The sequence below is a fragment of the Miniopterus natalensis genome, chromosome 16 (assembly GCF_054644295.1).
Source record: "Miniopterus natalensis isolate mMinNat1 chromosome 16, mMinNat1.hap1, whole genome shotgun sequence".
Classification (NCBI taxonomy): Eukaryota; Metazoa; Chordata; class Mammalia; order Chiroptera; family Miniopteridae; genus Miniopterus; species Miniopterus natalensis.
In genome coordinates, this window is record NC_142096.1 from 28,653,762 (window position 1) to 28,679,941 (window position 26,180).

The following is a 26,180-nucleotide window of genomic DNA, read 5'->3' on the forward strand; positions in this document are numbered from 1 at the left end:
CTTTCTGAACTGGGAAAATGAACACAGGGCCTGCGTGACCTCCATCACGTTACGGATCAGGGGAGCAATCCCTAACAGGAAGGGGACCTCAGTGTGCCCCCCACGTTTTCTGGTGATGGAAAGCTTCGGAACAGCGCAGGGACATCTCCAACTCTGATTGTTGGGCTTAACCATGTGCCACCTTTGACTCCGGCCGTGGCAGGAGCTACTGGCCACGTCACCAGCGGCCTGACCACTGCCCCGGCAGAGCCGCCCACCCTGCGCCGACATACCTCGAGTTGGCGATTTCCACTTTGGTTCTCGCCATGGCGGCCGCCCTTTGCGCGCCTTCGATGGCTCGGTCCACCTTCTCCTTAGTTTTTGTGTTTCTTATCGGGATAAGCTGCTTCCTAATTCCACGGACCAGAACATTATTTTTGTACTTCCCCTCTTCCTTGGAGCCGTCGGGGAACACGGTGCAGCCGTAGCCGTGCCGCTTGTTGTTGACCCACTCGCCCTCGTATTTCATGCCGTTGGAGCGCTCGCTGATGCCGAAGCCGTTGCGCTTGTCGTTCCGCCACTCGCCCATGTAGGTCTCGGTGGTGGTGGCGTCCACGTGGTCCTCCACGGGGCAGAAATCGCAGTCGACGTCGCTGAAGCTGATGGTGGAGTTGGCGTCGCTGGAGCTGATCCTGCTCATGGCCGCGTCGCTGCGCACCGAGCTGCGCTTGCTGGAGATGGAAGACTTGGACTCGGACTTGCGGATCTTCATGCTGCCCAGCAGCGAGCCCCTGCGGAAGAGGCCGCCCTTCTTCTTGCCCGCGAGCTCGGCGTCCGCTTGGAAGTTGAGCACGAAGCCGCCGCGCGTGCCCGTGGGCGTGTCGGCGGCGGCCGCGGCGTCGTGGAGCACGCTGCCGTTGCTCTGCTCGCTGCGCAGCGAGGCCAGCGAGGTGCGCAGGGGCGAGCGGATCACCGTGGCCATGCCGTAGGGCACGCTCTGGCGCACGCCGTAGCCGTGCCGCATGCCGCCGGCCCACTGGCCCTGGTATGTACCTTGGAGAGACCAAAGCGCAGCGTGAGTCCGGGCGGGGGCGCGCGTTCCTCGCCGGGCCGGCCGCGCGCTTGGCACAGCCCGGAGCGCGGGGCGGGGGGCCCAGGGCGCGACCCCGCAGCCTCCCCGCAGCCTCCCCGCCAGCCCCGAGGGACCCTTTGCAAGCCTGCGTCTCCCTGCTGCTCACCCTCGGAGGCACCGAGACGAGGCCAGAGGCAACCTTAGGAATTCACCTGACATGTGCTTGGCAGCGCGGCTTTAAACTATGATACCAGAGCCCTTTTGCCACGAACATTATGCCTTTTCAGGGAGAGGACAACCTCTAGAGCATTTATGTCCAGTAAGGTCGTCTATGAAATAAATCAGCAAAGGCATTTAAAAAGTAACCTGGGGCAGAGTTCTAAATAATCTTAGGAAGAAATGAATGTTAAAATTAGGGAACTTCAAATTTTCTTTTCAAAATCAAGGTCGTTTCCTTTTATTAAAAGCAAAATTTAAATTACAGTGCCTTTGCTGGAAATAGTGGGGGTGGAGGGGAGACACTCTGTAAAGTATATGATTGTCTAAACACTAACTATACCTAAAACTAATACCAAATAATATTGAATGTAAACTGTAATTGGAAAAAAACAAAAATATAGTAAAAAATAATTTGAACACATTATAGTAATTTATACAAATTTAAAAAATGAGTTATAGTACCTCTCCAAACAAAGCTACGTGGAAATTTTAAGATGCAATTACTTCTGTATTCATAACAATTCACAGGATCATAGAAAATGAATTATTACAGTCTGTCTCCAACTGTTTCAGATTTTATAGATCTACCTTGAAGTCACTTTTCATTTTAAATTGCCACACACAGATGTCCATTGTTTTTCATGCATTTCATTTAAAAATTCTGAGCAAAAATGCTAGTAGTTTTATGTCATTGTGTTAACAAGGGCTGCACTTAAGTTAAAACTAAAATGACCCCCAAATCAAAAGTTTTGACTAATTTCACGACTACCTTCTCTTTCTGTTCATTCTACTATATTTATGTCATATAAATAGACAATAGCAGGGCAACAATAAAATATTAAATAGGTGTGGTACTGTGAATGCCATATGCTGGGTAGATGTGAAAGCCTTAAGCAGACATCTATGAACTTCTGAGGAGGTGGGCAGGTCATAGCTTTCTCAGAAGGATAAACCACAAAGGGTAGGACAGTCATATAGGACAATTTAGGGTAAGAAACTTCCTACTGAATACCAGCCAGCTTCAAACATTACCACCTTAACAGGGAAGGAAACTGAATTATCAGGAAATGACAATTTTGGCTTTCCCTTCACCTATATAGATAAAATTTAAATTCTATGATAAAAGTTATAATCTGACTTACACATACTAAAACAAACCACTTTATTTTAAATATTTTGTTTGTTTTAAATAAACGTGGAACACTAAAATTATATCCTTCTAACTTTCCTACACAATGTCAATTTTGCTAGAAGAATTTCCAAAGGTGCTGTGTGAATCAATAAGTATTTATACTTTTAAACTGCAGTCATACTATCCTAGTAAATGCTTACCACTGAGAGAACACTGACAGTTTCCTTAAATTGATATCTCCAAAGGAAAGACTAATATTTGGAATTTCCAAAGAAGTATCGTTCGAAAAGCTAAGCAGTTTAAGGCAACAACAATAATTAGAAAGTTTAGGTCTCTGATTAACTGTCAAGCAGGGAGGGCGAGGCGAACAGCTGGCCACAGCCCCATCCTATTCTGTTAAATCACAGTACATGGAAGAATTCCTCTGTGGACTTGCCAGAAACCAATTTACAGCCAAAGTGTTAGTAGTTCATCTGAAATTTAAAAGAGGTTTAGTTTAGTCAGTGAACCTAGGAAAAAGGGCCCCTATTTCTTTATGAAGCAGGTGGGTTCCAACTTCATTTACTGCACCAATAAAGCTCTAATTAGGTCCTCTCAACTCCTTAAAGATAGATTCCACAAGTGTGAAACTGGTATCTATGGGTTTTGTTTTAAATTCTGTTCTACGGTTTTTCTTCTGGGAGCCGATTTTCTAGATAGAGCCATTTTGTAGTGGGAGGTGTCCAGTTCAGAATGAGTTCCAAATTAAGACTGTTATATGCCAAACTTATGTTTCTATGCTACCGATGGGTGTGTGCAAGTATGCATACAGTTAACAACGTGTCTTCCTAAAAATTTCCAGTAGTTTTATGACAGGTGGGGAAAAAATGAGGTATAGCAGATCAGAATTTGCACCAAAAATGCTGGGCACCTCAATTTGGATTTCATGAGTATGGTGCCAATTTATTCTGATGTAATATTCAGGGGGTTTCTAGTCAGCAACACTTCACACACAAATCACGAATAAGTCACATGATACTTCCCCCATGGAATTACTACTTCCTCCTCTAACTTAATGTCACCCCAAAATACATGGGATCAGATTTTCCCCAAGTCTGACAGTGTGTGTACAGGGACAAACATATAGTCGTGCAGAGGCAAATAATAAATAAATAAACCACCCCAAGCTAACTCACGTAAGAATAGGGAAAGTGATAATTCCTATTTTCACCCAAAACCTTTATTTGAAATAAATTATGGCAATATACTTCCACTCAGACCCCACCTTTTATGACTGAGGACTTGCTAATTAAACAGAATGACAAATGAAAGAAAGCAGGAAATCATCTAGCACAAAGTAAACACTCAAATCATGATTTTTAAGTTTTTCCCCTTCCTAATTGGTAGCATATTAGATTTTTTTTTTTTTTTAATAGAAAAAGAAAACCACTGTCCTGTGGTGATGGCAAATTTTAAGGCTTTTAATTAAAAAATAATTTTTTTTTAAACAGAAAGCAGATTATCCATAGTCAGCCCAGACACTTATTTGAGCTTCCACAAAACATACAGAGACTACCTTCACTGTGCTATATATATTTTTTGATTACTAGGTATAATGAATACCTTAAACCAAGATATTTTGTTTAATTAGTAACTTTAAAAGACTATTTTTAACCTTCCTGAAGAGAACTATCTACAGCCTTCCTAAAAGGTTATAAAATGATGCACACATTTAAAAAACATTGCGTTCCACTTTTGAGCATGGCATTTAGTTATATTGAAGAGCTGGGGCCTCCAGTAAAATCCAATCACAAGCTAACATATTATAGGGCTGCCAACCAAGGCACCCTGTGTCCATTCAGAACATTTAAGGGCCCTAATTAACCACTGTACTGTGGAACTTGGAACTCAAGCAGCCCATATAAAAGTATTCGAGAAAGTTTTTTTCCCTTCCTTTTAATTCATGAGAACCATATCCTTTATTTAGGACGAAAATATGTCCCTTTTAGCAAATTCTACCATTCTGCTGTTTTGCATTTGAAACACGGCCCATGTTCTGAGTGAGTGTACAAATTGTAAAAGCTTTTATATAGGCAATGGTACAACTGGGGTTGCACCAGGCTGGAGAAACTTTTAATTGGATCCCTTTAATCTCCTTCCACTGAGCTGCGAAATTCCAAAAGATGACATTGCCTCCTACAACCTTTTTCAATAAACTATGATTATGTTTACTGTCAGAAAATGTAGTTTGCCAAAGCATAAACTATTAATCTTTCTCGGCTTATTACACAAGGAAATCCACCAGGTTCTGACACCTGTTTCAATAGCGTATACTTTCCCTAATTGAAAATAAAGTCTGCTCTACTATTAACATAGTTTCTTTTGCAAATATTGTTAACTATTAAAATAAGGTGAGTTTTGTTCACCAGCATACTGTTTAGGTCATACACCTTCCTGCACATCGGGTTTGGGCACTGCCACTCTCAGGAGTAAAGCAGCTGCTAACTTAACAGCTATGGGCACTATATCTCTTAATTGTATTTTTTTAAAACGTAGAGTTCCTTGTTCATTTCTAAAATATTTTCCTAGTGGTGTGTCCATAGATCTCCAGGTCAACAAAGACTACCCCTCTTTAAGGAACACCAACAGTTTAAGGAACCGAATGAAAACAAGTAGCAAAGCCCCCACTCGCTGCGAACTCCACCTGCGTCAGGTGGCCTCTCCGCTCCCCTAGCTAGGGTGTTTCCAAAGGAACCCCAAATAAGGTACCATTCCCCCACATCCTAGTTATGGGGTTCTGGATTCTATCTTTAGGCTACTAGAGGACCAGCAGCGAAATACGACTCCTCGTGAAACCAATCCGGGAGCGGTCAGCGCCGACCGCCAGCCTCCAAGCCCGGGGCGCTCGCTCTCGCTGCAAGGGAGTGGCGATTTCAAACCCGGCCGGGAGAGGGAGGGATCAGGAACGTAATGTGACGGGCTCAAGTGACAGCGTCCTCCCTCCTGCCCAGCCCTCCCCGGCGGAAACACCTCCGGGGGCAGCGCTGCGCTGGCGCCCGCCAGGTAGCTCCACGCCTGGCCGCCCCGGGCGTGGACGCGGCGCCCGCGCCCAGAACCGGGTCAGGTCGGCCCCCCGCGCACCAGTTGCGTCCCAACGCGCCCTCTGCGGGAGGGCGGGCCCGGGGGGAGGGGGAGGCCGCCCCAGGTGTTTTGGCGGGTTTCCGGACACGTGCGCCCCGCGTCCCCCCGGCTGCCCCGCGGCCACCGCCAAGCCCACCGCGCCAGCTGGCAGAGCCGCCGGCGCCGCCGCTCACCTCCGTCCCCGTAGGTCTCCACGCCGTAACCGTCCTGCAGCCCGTTACTCCAGGTACCCTCGTAGCGAGCCGGGGTGCACAGGCTCTGCCGGACCCCGTAGCGCCCCTTGAAACCATGTGACCACTCCCCCCGGTACATCCACTTGCCCTTCGTCTCCACCCCCAGCCCGTGCCGCTTGCCCTGCGCCCAGTAGCCCTGGTAGGTGTTGCCGCTGGGCCAGGTGTAGCCTCCGACCACCTCGAAGCCGTGCGACCAGGAGCCCGAGTACTCGCCCTGGCCCTTGGGCCCCGTGCAGATGCCATGCCCGTGCGCCTTGCCCTCCTCCCAGCCGCCGCAGTAGGTGCCGCCATCGTCGAAGTCGAACCTTCCGCCCGTCATTCGGGGGGCAGCCCCGGCGCGCTCCCCGCGGGGGCACGGACGCGGGCAGAGCTGGGCACGGCAGGGTGTAGCTCGGCGGTGGGGGCCCGGCGGGCGAGCGCGCGACAGCGCCCCGGGCAGCTCCCGCGGCCGCTCGGCTCCAGTCCGACGCCGCCCCCGTCCTCCCCGGTTCTTTCGCCGCCGCCACCGCCGCCCTCCTCCGCCTCCGCCTCCGCCTCCGCCTCCACCGCCGCCGCCTCCGGTGCCACCGCCCTGGCCAGCGCCGCGCGCGAGAGGACAGCCCCGGCTCCGGAGCGGACCTTCAGCTGCTCCCGCCCGCCCACGTGAGCCGGGCGCCGCCCCGCGCCCGCCCCTGTCCCCTCCCCGGGCGCCGAGGCCCGGCCCCGCGGCTCCGGCCCCACCGGCCCTGCCCCCAGCGGGGGCCGCTCTCTCCCGCGGGGGGCCCGGGCGCGCGGGAGCTCGCGCCAGGGGGTGCGGCGGGAGGGCACCTGTCCCCGGGGACGCGCGGCCGTCCCCACCTGGCGACGAAGGCGCGGCTGCGCGCGCGGAGACGGCTGGCGGGCGGCGCAGCCTCGGGGCCGGTGCTCGCGGTTTATCGAGGTGGTTAAGCGCCTCTAGGTGCGGCCACGTGTGTGTGTGTGTTGAGGGAAAACTCCTGGGTCCGTGTTTGTCTGCATGGGGTTTGTAATTGCATTTTTTCGGCGTTCCCACTTGTGTTCTGTTGCATGTGTCGTGCTCAGCTGTCATTGGGACTTAATATCCCCCAGATATATGTATGCCTGTGATATCAATCGGTGGCAGCCTAGATGTAATTGCGCAGGATGTTCTGACGCACCCGCCCATTTCAATGCACATGTGTTTGTATTTTATTTAATGAAGATTCAGGGGAGGGCAATGCAGTTTGAAAAAGCACGGTGTCCATTGGTTACTGTTTCTATTTGTAATAACGGAGAGGTTGTTTTTAACCTGTCTCTGCGGGGTTATAGGCTGTTTCCTTGTGCATTGGCCGGAGCCCACTCCCCTTAATGCCTCATTTGTTCTTCTAATAACTTTAGAAATTCTTCAGCCTGGAGCTGTGTACCCAACAGGCAGATGGCTCCGTCGGTGTATATTGGGTGAGTGTCTGGAATGTACACCTGGTACTCTCCCCTGGTGTCCATAGTTTAGGAAAGTAAACAGAAGCTTTCAAGGAGGTATATGGTAAGTAAAACACTGCTCTAAACTTACAAAGAGTCGGTGACCTACAAAACCGGGGACAGGTGTCAGCTGATCTTTCCAGCTACAACACTGCTTTGTTGAGTTCAGTTTGGACAACTCTTTGAAACTTTTAAATGTCGATTTCTCCCATATGGAAGTGACAAGAGTTGCCTTTCCCTTTCCACCTTAGATGACAACTGAGTATTCTGTCCTAACGGTGCAAAGCCAGGAATTAGAGATTTGGTAACAGGCAAGTTGAATCAGTCAGTGTTGTCTCGGGTGAGAGCAGGCATTGGTCTCAATCTCACCCTCAAAATGCCCATGGGAGACACTTCCCTGTGGTTCATAGCCAGGGGTCTTAGGTCGGCCTCTCAAGGACATGCTTTGCCGAATATCCACGCAAGTCCTTAGGCTGAGAGGCTTTTGGATGACTGAGCGAGCACCAGAGGTTGCCAAAGTTTCTCTCATAGGTATTTGATAATCAGATAAAAATATAAGGACAGGTGTCAGGGAAGGCATCAGGGAAAAGTAGACTAAACTGCACAGAAAAGAAACTGAAATTGACCTTGATTGCCTCCATCTCAGGACTGGAGTGGGCCTTTCCTGCTTATCTGGCTGAAATGCTGAAAGAAAAATCTCAGTTTACACAGAACCAAATCACCAAAGAGAACTGGAAACCCTCATCCGTGGCACTGCCTGCGAGCTGCCAGGAATAGTGCTTACCCCAGTGGCCTGAAATAATTCCGCATCCTGCTCAGCATCTTGTCCTGGGCTGGGGATTGATTTAGGCCACTGGGAAAACAGGGCCCAGGACTTTGCAGCTGAATCGTAGCTGCATTTCTCTGTTACAGGACACACTGGGATCAGCAGCTAGCATAGGCAGATACATTTCCATCTGTTTGGGGGATTTGTTTCATGGGAAATGCCAAGACGGCATTTTTTTTTCTTCTCTTAAAACTGGCTTTCTTCACAGAGTGTCTTTGTCCCTCGATCATACATTTTGGATCTAGGTGCTGGATCCATGTAGGAACACTTAAGGACTTCATTTTTGTGTGCAAGTGTGGTGGAAACACCAAATGATTTTTACTTTTCCTAATTAGCTCTCACACAAATGACGAATTTTCTGGAATATACAGCACAGAGCAAGTTTCTGGCTTTTGTAAAAGATGTCTGGTCCATCCGTGGTGGGCGGGCACAGGATTGTGGTACACACACATCAGGGCAGAATATGGAAATTTGGAGAGGATAGAAGATATGGCCATTTATCTCTTAATCGTTTCCTCTCGCTCTTCCTTATAATGCCTTCCTTGGAAGGAACCTTCATTAAAAGAGAGAATCCACCACCAGCTATCTGCTATTAAATTTCAAATAATCTTAATTGTAACCCGACTCTGCCATTGACTCTCTTCATGGAAGAAAATTAGTATTGAATGGGCGGTACCTCATGGAACGATTTTTGGCAAAGTAACAATACGCGCCATGATCCCATTTACCTGCCCCTATCACAGTGGGGTGTTTCCCCCACCACAGTGGAGTGTTTCCCCCGCTGCACGGACGTGTGTAAGGATGTGAGGGTTCAGGCTCAGTGGTGACGTTTGGAGAAGATGGGGACATGCACTAGGAAGAAGTGCTGAGAGTGAGGGATGGTAGAAAGTAGGCAGTGGAACGATGCTGGCTTTACCCGTCAGGGTTAGTAATGTCCTTGTTTCCCCTCTCACTCTGAACCTTTGCCCTGGATAAGGGGGAGTTGAATTTAGCTTTAAGAAGGGATTAGTAAGAAGAGAATGTGAATGTTGCTTTGACAGGTGGGGTGGGGGAGGCCATTAAAGCCCAGGGGCCAACAACCACTCTAGCAGTTTCTTGTCTTCCCTTCAAACCCAGCGATTAGAGACTGCCTTTCTGTAAAGCCTGGTGACTAAAGGTAAGCCGCTTTGAGTGTGTGTCTCTAGTAACAACGTGTTGGTGAGGGTGTTTGACTTAGATTTTAATCTTTTTTTTTAAATGAAGGTGTGTTTAAACATTTATTAATAACTATTTTACATAGTAGAATTAATTATAGAGAATTTTTAATTAAAAAATGTACAAATGACGAAAAGCTAACCTGCCAGTGTTTATTAAAAGGATGTGATTCCAAGTGTGTCCACAGCCTGGACCTTACCTTGACCCTAAACCAACTCTGAAAGCCGGACCGTGACTTATTATATGTCAGAATGAGTATTACTTGCACCTTTGTAAATAAAGCATTCAAGAAACTTAAGAAATTTGTCGGCAATAAATACAGAAATTAAGAAATGTGGTCGTAAGCTTTGCAGACAACATGAGATCAGCGGAAGAGGAGAATTCTAAAATGAATGGTTTTCAAAACTTTGAAGGTGTCCCTGTGTGCCAGGTTCTGTGCTAAGTTCTTGGTGTGCATCAGTTCATTGCAATCTCGTCATAACCCACATGGGCGGTACTAGTATTAGAGCCATTTTACAGGAGAAGAAAAATACGGTGTGGGGCATTCATGTGCCCACAGTCATTCAAGGCGGGAAGAGTTGGGCAGGGATTCAAACCCAGGCCTGTCTGGCTCAAGAAGCGGTTCTCTTTATTACCCTCCTGCTTTGGAGTGAGAGTGGAGAGCAAGAAGGGGGGGTGAGGAGGATCTTCCTGTTTCTAGAATACCTGCCTGGATGAATGGCAGTGCTGCTGTGTGGCATTAAAGAAGTGGAGAAAGAAGAGTAAGCTACAGAGGCTGGGAAGATAGGTTCACGTAGGAGATGATCACAGAGAAATAGATCCCAGAGACGTTCAGTAGGCAGCTGGGTAATGCAGATCAAGAGCTAAAAATTAATGAGCTGGTAAGTATCGGTGAACCTCGGTGATATTGTGGGTTCAATTCCAGGCAGCCGCAATAAAGCAACTCGTAATTGTTTTGCTGAGGGTCTTGCCTTTAATTTGTAAAAAATGCAACATCTGTGAAGCCCAATAAAGTGAAACCCAATAAAACGAGGTCTGCCTGTAAGAAATCGGCACTTTTCTCCTGATGGCTATTGTCCTGCAGCGCCTCCTTATGAGACTCCCACTAGTCACTCAAGCCATAGGGGTTAACCTTGTCACCATCTTCTCTAGGTCACCCCTCCCCCCGTGTTCATCCAGGACTAATGGTTTATCCGCTCTTCCTTCACATCCTGCCCCCCTGCCACTGCTCTGGGCAGCTTCATCCTGGCCAGGGTATAAACCATCTCTAAAGATCAGGAGATAAAAAAGACAGTAAAAGTACACAGGAGATGACTACAAGTAGCAAGTAAGTGTCAAGAGTCCTAAGAGTTCAGAGGACAGAGTGGTTTTGTGGGCTGCTGTGGTTGAAGCTGCTTGGGGGAGGGAATCATGGGCATATTGTTTAGCTTTGTGGATAAAGTGGAAGGGACATCCTTCCAGACATCTCTAGAAGGGTGGCCCTGAGTTAAGAGACACCCTATAGAGGGCGGGAATGAGGGAGTCCATGTCTGTGCCTGAGACAGAGGAGACCTCCTGGAAAAGAGGTCCCTGGGGTCTGGGGAGACAAGATGACAAACTCACCTCTCTTATGATACACTGAAAATCAGAATGTTTTATTCTGAAGTAGGAAGATACTGAGACAACTCAGTATTTGAAATAGCACAACTTGGGGGTGGCAAGGGAACATAAAATATATCTGGGAGTGTTGGTATCGAGACAGTAAAAGCTGTGAAAATTGATGAGATGATCTTTTCTTGAAGAGCTGAATAAAGCAGGGAGGCACACAAATATTGCAGAAAGTGCCACTAAGGAGTAAGCAGCTGCTAAAGGATGAAGGACAGAAAAGGGAAATAAATTTGTAGGCAGTAAAAGAAATGTCAGTTCTAACGGGGAGGAGTGGTTCTGAGGGCTCTTGAAAGGGACATGAAACAACAGCCAGTAATAGGAAAGGCTTTCTTGTAACTGAGTGACCTGGGGGATGCTCTGTCCCAGTCCACGTGTCACCTTAACAGCACACCTCAAAGCTGTAACCCTGGTTGGGTTCTTCAGACACTGATTGCATTCCAGATAATGCTTAAATCCCTCTTCCTTTCCTTACACACACTCTCACATTTTTTGTCACCTCTTGCATTTCACTGTTACTTTCATGTGGCAAACACTTTTTAAGCTCCCTGAGAAGTAGGGAAGCCCCATGGGGTGGCCTGCTCAGATGCAGGGAAGAGGGGGACTGGGCAGACAGCCTCCAGCTGCTGCGACTTCAGCTTGGCTGCTGTGTTCACATCAAGGCCATGGTCGCTTAGGACATCCCCTCCAGATAAGAGGCAAATTGTGCACCGTGTGGCCTTCAACACACAAAAAGGAACCATAGCACCTGGTAGGTCTCTTGGATTCTGGAAGCAACACACTTAGAAGCTGCTCCAGCCTATATACTGGAGTGACTCGGAAGGCAGGCTGCCGCTCTGAGAAGGTTCAGAGCAGGAAGTCGTAATGCAGGAGGCCTAGGCTGTGTTGTAAGCAGCCCTTCCTTGGGCAGATCCTTTGGTGGTGGTAGTGTTCGGTGTCAGGGGTGAGAAAAGATACAATATGGAGATTATGGCAAGCCCTAGTGGCAGAATCACACTGAAGGTCTATGGGGACCTGTGCCATCTGCAAAAGAATTCTACAGCTTTTGAGAAGCAGTTCCTGGTAAGTTACTTGACCTTGATAGAAAAGGAATGCTTGACTATAGCATGACCAAATGACCATTCATCTAGAGTTTCCCATCATGAGCTGGGTCTTGTTGAACCTGCCAAGGCAAAGACAGACCCAGAAGCAGTCTATTGTGAGACAGACACAGTGGGTCCAGGATCAAGCTGAACAGGACCAAGGGCCTGAGCAAGCTGCAAAAACAGGTTGTCCAGACCCCCATGTCCTCAGGGCTGCACCAACACCCTTTCCTCAGCTGTCACAATGGGAAGATGCGGATCCCATACACCCAACTGAAGGAGGGAGAAAAGCCTGCACTAGGTTTATAGACGGACAGGCTCAGGACCTGGAGGAAGCTGCAAATGAGTGGAGGCTGCATTACAGCCACCTGGGGTGGGGTGGGCGAGATCTTTGCAGGGGGTGAGCTACGAGTGATGAACCTGGTCATCTATTTTGTGGGAAAGGAAAAAGGGCCTGAGGTGGGAATATATGTACATTTCTGGACAATGGCCATCAGCCTGGCCGTCTGGTCAGAGGCCTGGAAGGGACAGGACTGGAAGGCTGGAGACATGGAGGTCCTGGTAGGGACATGGATGAATGTTCAGGGATGGGCAGTACATGTGAAGAGTGTGTGCTGCATGTCAGTGGCTTCCATGGAAGAGGCAAACTCAAGGAGACAACAGGACTCCACCAGGTGATGGCAGCCATCCTTCCTCATCAGCCAGCCCAGCCCTGGAACGAGGGTCACGTGAACTTGTGGCCTTGGTGGCAGAGACAGAGGTTCTACATGGTCCAATGGGAAGGACTCCCAGATTTCAAGGCCAATTAAGCTACTGCTGCCTCTGTCCAACCTGCCAGCAACAGAAACTGCCCCTTGAGAACGCGTCATCTACTGGTGGCAAAGTGACTATGTGGGGCCCCTTCCAGCCTGGAGTAGCCAGCATCCTCTCTAGGATCAGATACCTGGCCTTTTCTGCCTACAGAGCCTCAGTCTGTGTCACTATCTAGGAGCATATGGAATGCCCGATCCTCAGAATTTCACACAACAAAGCGTCTGACCAGGGATGAAGGTGGTGCCAAAGTGCGTCCTGACCATGGGCCTTACTACATTCTGCATCAGCACACCCCTCTACTGTCTAAGAGGAGCCAGCCTTGTAGAATGAGCGAATGAATGGTCTAAAGGCACAGTTTGCAGGTAATGATCTGCAAACATAGCAAGTGTGACCTTCAGGATGCAGTATATTCACTGAACCAGACTTCTAGGTGACATGATATTCCCAGTACAAAGAACATACGGGCCTGGGAACTAATTGGTGAGAGCAAGAGCACCCCACTTATCATCACATCCAAATGACCTCCTCAGGGTCTTTATTCTTTCTATCGCTGCAGCTCTGGGCTCTGCAGGGTTCCCAGTGGACCTCACTCTTGAAAGAAGACAAAGGGCGAGTCCTGTTGAACTGCAATTCTGGCCTCTGCCTGGCAGTTCCATTGACTCCCTGGGCCCAGGGATCAGCAGATGAGGAGAGGATTCACCATACTGGCAGGGATCATTGACCCTGGTGAGCAGGGGAAGCTTTTATTCAACAGGGACAAAAAGGAAGATTTGCAGAACCCAGATGATCCATTGGATGCTTCCTGGTTCTCCACGGCCCCCTTGTAGCTGTGAACCCGTGCATGCAGCAGCCCCACTCTGAGGAGGGCATGATGTACCAAGGACTCAGACCCTCCCAGAGCGAAGGTTGGGGTCATGCCCCCCAGTAAACCACCAGACCCCGCTGCGATGATAGCCTAGGGTGAGGGGAATGCAGAGGGCAAGAGGGAGAAGACAAGCATTTGCAGCCTCATGACCAACTGCAGGGATGGGGCCCCTACTTGTCTTATTAACTTTTCTAAGTTTTCCCTCAAGAAGAGAGGTCGATGGGAGCTGCTCCCCAAACATGCGGAGAAGGCAGACTTTGAGATGGCAGGGGAGATTGTGTCGGCCATGGCGACGCGCTTGCTCAGAGCTCTCTTCAAGAGAACTTGCTGCGAGGAGGGAGTTGGGGGAACAGGCTCTAGCTTCTGCACCTTGGGGTCCTGGCAGGGTTTGTGCTGAGGCCACTCTCCTCCTAGACTGTCTCCAGCCCACAGCTGGGCAGAGTGGGGCTGATGGAGCCGGGGCACGCGTGCTCTGACAGGCTGCTGTGTTCTGTGCTCCCTGCAAATCTGCCTGAAGCTTCCCCATTGCTCTGCAGCCTGAGGTTCCTCCCACCTCTTCCTTCCTCTTCTTTCACAGGCTTCAGACCTGCTGGTGGCCCAAAGGCTCTCCCCACCACTCCTGCTGCTGCTGGCTTTTATCTTTCACGTGTGTTCCCCCCCCGTATTTCTTTTGCATATCTAATCCTGTCCTGGCATCTGCGTTTTGGAGACCCTTAACTGATACACCTGGTGATCTTTTCAAAATATGCACACACGTACACACACTCACGCACATTTACAGGTGGACGTTTGGTCAAAGAGAGATGCAAGTCTCATTCAGAACTTCATAAACTCAAATTGAAATTTAGATTTCATGATTCTCAAAAAAAAAAAAAAAAAAAAAGAGGAAACTATGTACCAATATGAAAAAAATCTCTAAGATCTATTACATGGAAAAAAACAAGATACAGACCAGTATATGTAACATACTGTATTTTCTTGTATGTAAAAACCTGTAAAGACACAAAAATAATAAATAAATAAATAAATAAATAAATAAGATAAGATAAAGGGGGCAGGGTTGTAATGCTCACTGAAGAGCATTTTGATTTGTTTTTATTTTAAATCTTGAAATTGTACTGCTTATTAATAATTAAGTTGAAATGTCAATCTTTAGCATTGTAGTGTGTTATTTTTTATTTATACAGCACCTAGTTCATTGTTATCGTTTGGTGCAAACAGCCTCATACAACTAGTACTATTTACATACTAAATTCACAACACAAAGCAAAACACTGTGGGAAAATTATGCAGATAGACACACATTGGAAATTCACTGGTTTAGACCCTGAATTGAATTGGAGAGGTGGAGGATTTTTCTGGGTTTAATAATTAGTACGCACTGGTAATTTTTGTGAATTTGCAGAGGCATTTTGGGGCTTTTAGGGTACCTAAAGTATTTCTCTTTGCGCTTCCTAATATTTGAGTTCACAGATTATTAGTGCATAGGTATCTTTTTTTTAAATTTCGTTTTTTTTCAATTACAGTTGATATTCAACATTAGATTAGCTTCAGGTGTACAGTAGAGTGGTTAGATGTTGTTATTTTAAAAATCAATCTTTATATGTGATTGAATAGAACAGACAGTTGGCAGTTGAGTTAGGAATGAAAACACACCGTGTGCTCAGGCTCATTGAGAGATGACGGTGGGGAGGGAGACAGGGACCAGGCCTGAGTGTGATCTTAATTCTAAGAGCTCTGTAAGAAATGATGACTCTCCAGTCATTTCCCCCATAACTGGGGTAGGGCAGAAACAGGAAGAGAAGAAGGGTAGTTTTGGAAAGAAAATATGAAAAGGGTGCTAAGTGCTAGCTTCTCCCTGCTCATTCTGACACAGATGTGCCCCCCACCCCCCACCACAGGACAGTGTTTGTCAAACTTGAGAAATGTACTAATAGTTTTTGAAGGAAAACAAAAATTTATCCAGACCTCTCTCCCATGGTTATTTAAATAATTTTGATTTAATTCGAACATACAGCCATTGTTTATGTTAGTTAAATATGTAAACTATAAAATAACGTCTACCTCCCTAGGCTTATTTATTTACAACATAAACCCAACATAAATTGAAAACAAGTCATACTGAAAGTAACAACCTGAATTTAACGTGACAGATGATGTTTGGATGAAATGAAATCCCTGCTTGCATTTTAAAAAGTCACGGGCTGCTCATGGCTTCAGCACACGCCTGTGCCTCGAGGGCTCCTCTGTGGATCGATCGGGAAGCTTTCTTTGGACAGTGAGCTGGCACTGTTTGGCAATGGCTTGATGGAGATGCATCACCTAAATAGTAGGTCTGCCTCTCTCCTCATTAGTCAGATACAAAGTGGAAAGACTCAGTGCCAGAGTCAGCCTACACATAAACACAAGATAGCCCTGAAACCCAGTCCCCGTCCATGGAGGTGGGAAACCTAGAAGGAATGACCAGACCCCTTAGAATATGGGGGCAAACCCCCATGCATGTGGGGACTTCTGTTTGGACAACAGTTCTAAATATGAGAGTGGATTCTTTCTAGAGGAAAAAGGGAAACTATGCCTTCTCACATAGAGGCCTGGGGACAGGATACATCGCTCCTTCTAATCTAAAAAGGCATTCTTGGAATTGAAGAGGGACCACTAAGATTTGAGTGTAAGGAGAGACCAACTTGGGTGTGGTCACAAGTCCCTGTGGTTCCTGCTTATGAGACTCAGGACAGACGAGATTACAAAGAGGCCACTGAGAGGTCTCTGCCTCCCTGGCCATGTGGCTGGAAACGGCTTATGGCACGACCAGCCTCCCAAGTCAGGGCTCAAACCACCCCGCTGGAGTGTGGGAAGAAAATATCCTGGGCCCTGGAAAGCTGAGCCCTGCCCTCAGGCATGTAAAGAACAGCTCCCAGAGAAGGGTGAGGGGACCTCTGCAAAAGGGGGAGCTCGCCACAGTTTGTGTAATTTACCAAGTGCACAGAGTGGTCAGGAAGAGAAATGTGGGTTTCCGGACAAGACAGAAAATGATGTCGGCTACAACTGTTAGTCGATCATAATTTATATGAAATGTCAACTCAAGTTCCGTTTTCACTGTTCCAAAGTGTCACACGTCTTCCTGTCCACCCACAAGGTCTATTACTTCAGGGAGAGGTGGGGAAGGTACAAGGGAGTAAACCTGAAACTTCCAACTTGAAAGCACATGTTTACTTTAGGAGAAATGATACTCAAGAGGTGATCAACGTTTGTAAGATTCGGGCTCTGCTGGGAGGAATAAAATGATTTGTGGGGTTCCTGAAAGCACGAGCTGGGGAGTGGAGCCGGGTTTGTTCTGTGATGCTGTGCAGGTTAGAGGTGATGCGGGACAGGGTATTAAGGTGGCCGGGAGAGGTTGAGCTGGGGGAGCAATTCCCAGATACATTGAGAACCTGAGGGCAGAAGAGTCACATATTCCATTTCCGTCCTGGGCATCTGGGGAGAGGGATGGCAGCAGCTTCATCAGATAATTAGAACGAACACAGGACACGCATGTCTGGACAGAGGGACACATGGGGTACGTAGGAAGACAGAGCCTGGGACGCCCTGCAGTGGGCACTGAGGCGCTGCCTGGCCCATCTGGATCTGGCACTCATGCCCCGGCTGCTGTGAGTGCTGGCAGCTGATGCCATGCAGCCAATACCCTTCTCCAGGCTGTTCTCTTAGCCAAAGAAGGCCTCCTAGTCCCAGGTCATGTAAGCTCCCGGGGCAGCCCGTTGCAGAGGACAAAAGGTCCACTCCCCTCGCCTCACCTGGAACAACTGGAAAAGCCTTCCAGCTCCAGAGCCACCTGTGCAATCGGGCTGCTTCTCTAACTTCCCCACCCAGCTCCCCTCGCTCCCTTACAGGTGCCGTCCAGAGAACATTTGCCAATGAGCGTTTCATAGGCAAATCTTAAAGCCTGTTTCCTGGGAAGCACGAACTATGACGGGCCTCCTCGGTCGCCCTATCTCTGGGGTTGGGGGTTGGAGTGTGGAGAAAACCTGAGATGAGTTCTCCTGACCTGACAGAGATGGGAATCAGGAGCTGGCGGGCTGCCTGCGGCTTGCGTGGCGTGGTGAGAGGTAAGGCTTTGAGTGGATGTCACAAAGGCAAGGATGGATGACTTGGCTGAATTTCAGAGGATCAGTTAGACCCACGATTGAGTCAGCATTGGTGGGGAGGGGCAGGTAGCCACAGGCTGACCATGCCTGACCATGCAGGAAGGACCAGCCACAGGTGACCTCAGATATGAACCTTCGGCACATGCAGAAAGCCCCAAAGATTCAGCTGGGCAAGATACCTCTGGGGGGCCAGAGGCTGCTTATCACCCCAGATGTCCCCCTCCTGAGGTCAGGTGAATGCTAAGCCCACTAGATCCACGTCCCACCTCTCTTCCCACCACTAGAGGGAGGGAGACTGAACATTGACCCTAAAGAGATCTGTATTATATGGAAGGTGGCTGAGTTACCATGAAAGGAGCAAAATTAAGAGTTTTCCTGTCATCAGTGGAAATGGATGCAGAAATATGCAACTGAAAAGGAGGAGGGAAGACGAAAGCACAAACCAGCTGGGGCAAAACCCAGCCACATATGTGATACATATTTACAGACATCACTTTCTTAACCAGGCCTTGTTCTAAGGGCTTTCATTTAAGTAGTTTTGTAGTATATGGACTTTTAGGAAAATTAGCCAAGCTGCCAGGTAGCTGATAGTGCACCTTAAACACCACCCTGGTTACTGAAAAGGTATTTCCGCAGCAGGCAGCTGGAAGCATCCGAATCAGACGCACCACGCCTGTGCCTTGTCATTTGAAGAGCGAACAGACATGCCAGCGATGGACCACAACGGAGGAAGTGAGGTTCAGGTCTGTGCTCTGACAAAGAGACAGGCTCCTCTCCTCAGCCCTTTCATCTTTCTACGTTTGTAGTTTTCTCATGTAATTCTCACAACAAGCCTATGAGGGGGTCGCTGTGATCATCCTAAGTTTAGAGAGGACACGGAGACCCAAAGAGGTCCAGGGCTGGGCCATGGCTGGGCAGGGCTCCAGAGCCTCGCACGCTGCGTCCTCTGCCCCCTGCCTCCCTACATGCTATTTCCGTGCACCTTGCAGATGGGATTTGTGTCAGGGCGCTGGAAACCTGAAGAGTCATTTTAGCCAAGCTAGAGATAGAAGTATTGCCAAGTGTGGAGGATCACCCAGGTGACTACAGACACGGAGGGATTAGGAGCTAGGGTGACTGAGGGGTGACGAATACGGGTCAGTGGTAAAGTCAGAATCACTCTCCTGTGTATCCTGTAACGCATGTGGTAAGTATTTATGTGCCTGAGGCCTTTAGTTAGACAATCTGTATATAGTGACTTTCCAGGAGCTGTCCCCTGTGCCCTGTATCATTGTATCCTTAGTAGGACTTTCTGTGGCTTGTCACTGAGTCCCTTTCACGTCATAAAAGAGTAGTGCCGTAGGGTGGGAGGGTGAAGGGACAGAGGCAAGTAAGACATCTCCGGGGGCTGGTAACACTTGGACACTCCCAACACCCGGCAGTGGAAAACAACATTTGCCAAATTTCCAAGCTGTGATTACCAGCCGGGTTGTTCTTCCCTCCTCTGTCCACGTTTCCTTTCCTTAGCAAAGTTACTATCCATCGCCGTGGCTGGTAATAGTGGGAGGCTAACGGCACACATTTCAAATACAGGGCTGGGGAATTGAAAGCTGCTCATGCCCTACGGCAGATCGATTTGAGAATACTTAAGAACTGCTCATTTTAACTCTCCTCCTGGCATGATCTATTTGTATCCCTGGTTTTCGCCTTGCAGACTTGGAGGGGGTGGTGAAAGATGAACGGGCAGTGCTCAGCCACAAGGGGAGAAGAGCGTCATCCAGCCCCCAGAATAGCAACAGCAATAAATATGGTCATAGAGCTCTCCTGCTGAGGCCGAAACGACAGACAGGATCATATTTGTGGCACCCAACAGGCCTCCTGGCTACGGGGGCTGGCTCAGGGGTTTGGAGGAAACATGTACAAAGTTGATGCTGACGGAGGGGACACTCTTGATTTTGGAGCTGTGACTTGGTGATAAAAGGAAGGGGGTGGTGTCCAGGATCCCCCGCAGAGCTGAGGGTGCTCGGAGTTTGTCCTAAATCAGCCTTCGGGACAGCTGGCTCAGGGCTCCTGAGAGCTGAGCCGAGAACTTCCCCGCACGTCTGCCTGAGAACTCGCTGCGAGCCGCAGCTGCCGCGGCCGTCAGGGCACATGCGTAGCGGGGAGGGTGATCAGGAGGCTCTCCGAGGTCACGGTTATTTAAAGAGGGCCCGTCGGGTTTCGGCCCCTTCGGATTTCAGCCCCTTCGTGTACAGAATCAGCACCTTTGCTCTCGGAGGGCCTGGATGAAGGGGCATCTCTCCCTTCAAAGCCCCTCAACTGTCCCTTGCAGGCTCGAGACATTTCTGGGGCTCCGGGAGCTCCGGCCTTTGTCCCTTTTCCTGCATATTTCACTTTCATCTAAGAAATGGTCATGTCTCTGGGTGGCTGTGGTTTTAGCATCTTTACCTTCTTTTGCCACTTGGAATTGGCAGGACTGGGCTTCCATGTTTGCAGAACTTGCACACAGCAGCTGTCATTCAGGATGGGACATTTTAAAGCTAATATACGATTTTACGATTTCTCCCCTGTGCTGTGGAAACCAAAGCATCACCTGAATGTGGCCAGTTTCCCTTTTGCTGTTAAACGTCCCCACTTTAAAAGAATAGAATTTCTTATAAAGCCATGTCCCTTCTCTCTACAATCTTTGTGGATCACTGGTTTCTCCAACCGTCCCCAGCGTCCTGCAGGAAGTCACTGGAAACAGGGTCATGGTGGCCACAAGTCACCCGTTTCTTTCCTGTAGCTTTAACAGGCACAGGTTCAATTCCACACTTTTATTTGTCTCAGTTACATGCTTAGGATTGAAATGAATCTTTTCTCTTGAACCACAACATCGCTTTTATTTGAAAAGTAGAGTCTGTAAAGAAATAAAGTCAATGTTGCCTTAGGCTTTGGTATCTCAATGTAAAAGTCAGTACTCTCTTCTATTGTCACTATTATCTTATTAAGACCAACAAGATAAAGGAAGTAGGTTTTACAGCACTAGCTCTCATGTTCATTCTCCAAACGTCCCTGGTGACTTTGGGTGGTTAAGAAAGAAATCATGACAGTGTGTTGCAGTTGGTGCCAAAGGAACAGAGATGACTATTCGGTGCCCAGGACCTGCTGCCGCCCAGACCTTATCTTGTCCTATTTATACATCCACAAAGCAAAATCCTCATTAGAGCAACCCTTGCAACGTTAGCATTTTATTTCTTTAAAACTTATGTCTCTGAGTTTTTATGCCATTTTTCTCACATGGCCAGAGACAATGCAGGCATAAATGAACTTCTCCACTTATTATTTAGTGACTAAAAGAATACAAAAACCAGGACATAGGAAAACCAAATTCCAATGTAGACCTAAATATTCTCATTTGAATTACAAAGATAAGTACCAAATGCTCTTAAATCCATGGAAAGATTCCTTTAAAGATAAAAAGAAAAGCCCGGCTGGGAGTGGCTCAGAGGTTGAGCGGCGACCTAGGATCCAGGAGATCGGGGTTCGATTCCCGGTCAGGGCACATGCCCGGGTTGCGGGCTCGATCAATGACTCTTTCATCATTGATGTTTCTATCTCTCTCTCTCTCCTTCTCCTTTCCTCTCTCTGAAATTAATAAAGATATATTAAAAAAAAAAAAAAAGATAAAAAGAAAAGACTACTTGAGTCGTTTATTGGGAAGTGGGTAAAACAAGTCACCTTCCACTGTGAGGGTGGCGTTCTGTGGTTATGATAAAGGGTGGCATGTACACAAGTACATTTAAATTAAGAAGGAAGCACTTTCCTTTAGGAAATGTAACTAATAAAAAGCTGCAATTTCAGACCTAAGCATTAAGTATCTTATACGAAATATGCCTTTTCCAAGATTGCATCTAAATATCCTAGAAGCTTTTATAGTTGCAATCATTTATAAACAGACTTCTTCATTGTTGAGAGAAGCCTTAGTGATATTCCTTATATACCAGGAGAGCACACTGGGAAAGGACTCTTCTTTTTCTCCTTGGCTTCTCTTACTTTCATATTCTAAGTGATATTTGCATACTATTCACATGGTCACCCAATGTTCTTTTAGCGATCTACTCCAGTGGGTACTGAATGAAGTCCAGAAGAAATGAACCCGAACTATGCATAGTATCTAAGTATTTTATCATTTGTTATTTCTTTTTTTAGAAATATTCAATTTCCACCTAATACTGACAATTTCATATGTATTTTTGAAGTATAAATAGCTAAAATTCACATGGCATCATTAAATTGCCATAATGAAGTGCTAGAGTACAGCCAGCCTGGCAGTCAAGCTCCTCTGACTATGGGACATGTTATATTAATAGTCACCATTTACCCAGAGTGTTAAAAAATACTAGTTATTTTTACTGTTATATCATTATCTTTTATAATTGTTAATATACACCTTGCGCTAAACATTGTGTAAGATACGTAACATTTAAAAAATTATGATTAATCCTCAATACGGTTGACCCTTGAGCAACACAGGTTTGAACTGCATGGGTCTACTTATACTTGGATTTTTTTTCCAGTATAGTTGGCCTTCTAGATCCACGATTTAGCATCGTGGATTCAACCAATGGAGAATGGAAACTAGCATTTTTGATCTGTGGTTGAAAATCTCCAGATGTGGAGGGCAGACTGTATGCATTGTTCTACGCAATTTATATAAGGGACTTGAGCATCCGTGAATTTTGGTATCTGGGGCATGTGTGTGTCCTGGAATACTGAGGGACAGCATTAGTTAACTTTTTGGGGAGTCAAAAATTATACGTGGATTTTTGATTGCCCCTAACCTCTAAGAAAGGTGGTTTGGTTATTTTACCTGGTTTATAGGTGAGCAAGCTGTGCCCATGATAACATAGCTAACATATTTGGTAATCAGTGGAGTATTTGAATGCAGTTCTTTATTTTTTAAAATATGTTTTTATTGATTGAAGGGAGAGGGGGAGAGAGATAGAAACATCAGTGATGAGTCATTGATCTGCCGCCTCCTGCACGTCCCTTGCACACCCCCTACTGGGGATCGAGCCCGCCACAGGGGCATGTGCCCTGACCAGGAATCGAACCATGACTGCCTGGTTCATAGGTCAACGCTCAACCACTGAGTCACGCTGGCTGGGCTGCATGCAGTTCTGACCATTTTTTCTTTGCATACTTAACAGACATCTTTAAGAGCAGTTTTAGGTCCACAGCAGAATTTAGTGGAAGGTACAGAGAGTTCCCATACTCCCCACCCCTACACATGCATGGCCTCCTCTATTACCATCATCCGGCACAGAGTGGTACATTTGTTACAACTGATGAACCTACACAACACACCATAATCACCCAAAGTCCACAGTTTAGAATACATTCTATGTGTTTTCACAAATGTATAATTCTGTGTATCTACCATTATAGTATTGCACAGAGTAGTTTCACTGCCCTGAAAATCCTCTGTGCTCTGGCTGTCCCTCACTCCCTCCCCACAACTCCTGACAACCACTGATCCTTTTACTGTCCCCAGTTCTGTCCTTTCCAGAATGTCGTAGAGTTGGAATCATTCAGTAGGTAGCCTACTCAGATGGACTTCTTTCACCAAGTAACATGAATGCAGTTCTGCCTTTGGAGTCTGAGCCCTTCCCGCTCCATGTTCTGGAGTGGAGGGCAGTGCTAAGTCAACGTGGAGAAACTGAGCGGTGAGACAGAACACCAGGCACGCTGTCATAGAGTGACGTGATCCCACAGGACTCGGTCATCATGTCCAAATTAGTCATTGCAAAGTCAAGAGACTGAACAGAAGTCAGACTGTGATGTAATACATAAATAATCGGAGCCTCCAGAGTTAGCCCGGATCTGTGCTCAGGTGAGTGGTGGGCCGTGCGGAAGCTGTGGGATGCGGTGCAAGGTGCACAGAATTTGGAGCTAGAAGCCTGGAGCTTTGGTTCCCTCTCTACCAATTCTTAGTAGGGTAGTTGACTTCATATCTCAGTGCGGATTCCTTATCTTGCAAAGGGGGTTGTTGGGAAAATCAAATGAGTACTGTTTTTAAAGCATTTACAAACTTTTAGTAGGATATTAGATATTATTAGGGGAGTGTTGGTACAAATTGATAATAAATGGTTTAGTTTTAGGAGGATATTCTCTCCACTGTGTTCTTCCCAGCTTTCCCCCCCTACAAATTCTAAACAATCTTGGGCAAAAAATTCCTGAAGTAAAACAATTAGTGACTCCAGGCATAGGTAACATTTCCATGTGACTAGTGTGGACAGTACATGAAATCCTCTCTGCCAGAAATACAATGTGAATTCTCTACTAAAAAATAATTTCATGCATTATTAACATTAGCAGTCATTCTTTGAGAAACTAGAAAGTTAATCAAATTATTTTGTAAGTCTGCAGACCTTCCGAATTAATACGGTGCACTTGGTATCATGCATGACTATTTGCTTTGGGATGCAGGAAAGACCAGAGGAAACATTTTAGAGTCTCAGAAGCAAGTCTGGGATATTCTAAGGTCATGGAGGCTTTCACTTACAAGCCAGCGGGGGGTAATCTACATTTTTTGAGGGAAAAGTGGAGGAGCTTTGGCATCTTGAATCTGTATACTGGTGGTTTGGCACAATATTTTGTTTTCTTTTTCTTTTTGTTTTTAACCAGGCTGTTTTATGAAAATGTTTCCAAATTATTTAACCTTTTCTTCCATATACCATAAGTCAGCCTTTGACTTTCATATACCATTCTGCTCTACAGATTTTATAGCTGGGGCAAACTAGGGACTGAGAATTGGGATGAGTCATCAATTCTACACTAAATTGGTAATTCTCAAGCTTAAGATGCATCAGAAAAACTGGTGGATGTTTTTTCCCATCAGTTAAAAAAGCTGGAGAGTTCTTTAAAAACATCAGTTGCTGGGCTCCGCCTCCAAAGTTTCTGATTCAGTAAAATGTGCACTTGTAACAAGTTTCCCCTTGCAGTTGTTTGTCTGGGACCACACTTTGAAAACCACTGCAATAAGTCAAATATAGGAGTCAGGCTGATTAGAGCTCCACTCAACCATCTAGAACCACCACAGTTCTACCAAATCAATGTCCTCAGGTGAGCCAAGTTTTATCTCATCCACTTAGATAATACTTAGAGTTTTGTAGATGCTTGAGAATATCAGAGAGTAAGAATTCTTCATATTTGAGATGAAAGTTCTAAAAAATAATTTCTAAATAGCTCCCTCCCCCCCCCCATTTTTTCTTATGTATATGCATACCAATTACAAATCCTTTGCAATTCATGGGGTCAGATAACAGGCATGAGTCAGGACAGAACAAGCAAAGTAGCTTCTGGGTGCTTAACATTAATGTTGTCACATACAGGAGAAAGTGGAAATTTCTATTTTTTTACATATATATATAAAATATTATTTTCCTAATTTTGGAATGGAAAATTGGAAAATTTGATTTCGAACTAGATAGCTTAGTTAAATATACTCTTTAGAGACTAGAGACATTTCTGTTTTCTAATTGTCAGGAGAGAAAATAGCAGGGGATTGATTTTTCTTTAAAAAGTAGAGACCTCTTGTGGTCATTCATAAAAGTGCTTTAAAAACTAGAAATCTAGAGTATTCCAATTTGTCAAAAGGTTTCAAGATCTCTGACTTTGTTGAAATACATTAAAAAATTATCTATTTCCTAATACCTGCCAAAATAGATAAGAAGAGCAATAGCAGGATTTTAGGACTTTACGTAACAGTAACTTCTATAAATACATACATCATTCAGCCACAACACGTCTATGTTATAATTTAAAATCTGATTGAAGCATAAGATATAAAGAAAAGTGAACAAATCCTAATTGTCTAGCTCAAAGAATTTTCCCAAACTGGATCTTTCTGAGCAGCCAGTATGTCTGATAGGTTTTTGATTGTAATTTTATAGGTAAGGTGATTCAGTCTCAGAGAGGTTATGTGATCTGCTATTTCATAACATCAATCAAATCCATTTTAACTTCATTTATGTACAAATATTTAAGTGAATAAAGAATTTCAATAAATATTGATATAAGAGACAGTCGATTTACAGAACCATAATCCTTGGCCCAGATTTGTAAACACCAAATTCTGTCAAATGAAAATGCCTTTACACATAGAATTTTGAGTGCAGTAGGCTAAATAGGCTATAATTTATTATTATTATTGTTGTTAGTTGTTCTTTGTCATTGTTTGCTGTTTCTCTTGTTATTGGTGGTGATCCATCTTTCTCTCCATTAATTAATAAGCTGTTTTAGACCATCTTTTACCAGGCACTAATTTGGATTCCTGGGGATAACAAAATGAATAATATTAGGCCTTGACCTTAAGAAGCTCTGAGTCTGATGCACTAGAAAGACCTATAAACAGTAGTTTTTGATACTGTAGTTTGTGTTT

General features: G+C 46.3%; 1 protein-coding gene across 1 annotated transcript; it reads right to left on the bottom strand.

The window, feature by feature from the left end:
• Positions 1-217: 217 nt before the first annotated feature.
• On the bottom strand, positions 218-6,121 carry LOC148091359 (junctophilin-1). Its single transcript, XM_087825608.1, has 2 exons — positions 5,696-6,121; positions 218-1,032 (listed from the first exon to the last, which is right to left on the bottom strand). Exons 1-2 carry the CDS (start codon positions 6,072-6,074, stop codon positions 218-220), a joined length of 1,194 nt encoding a protein of 397 aa, XP_087681734.1. The 5' UTR covers positions 6,075-6,121.
• Between the last annotated feature and the right edge of the window lie 20,059 nt (positions 6,122-26,180).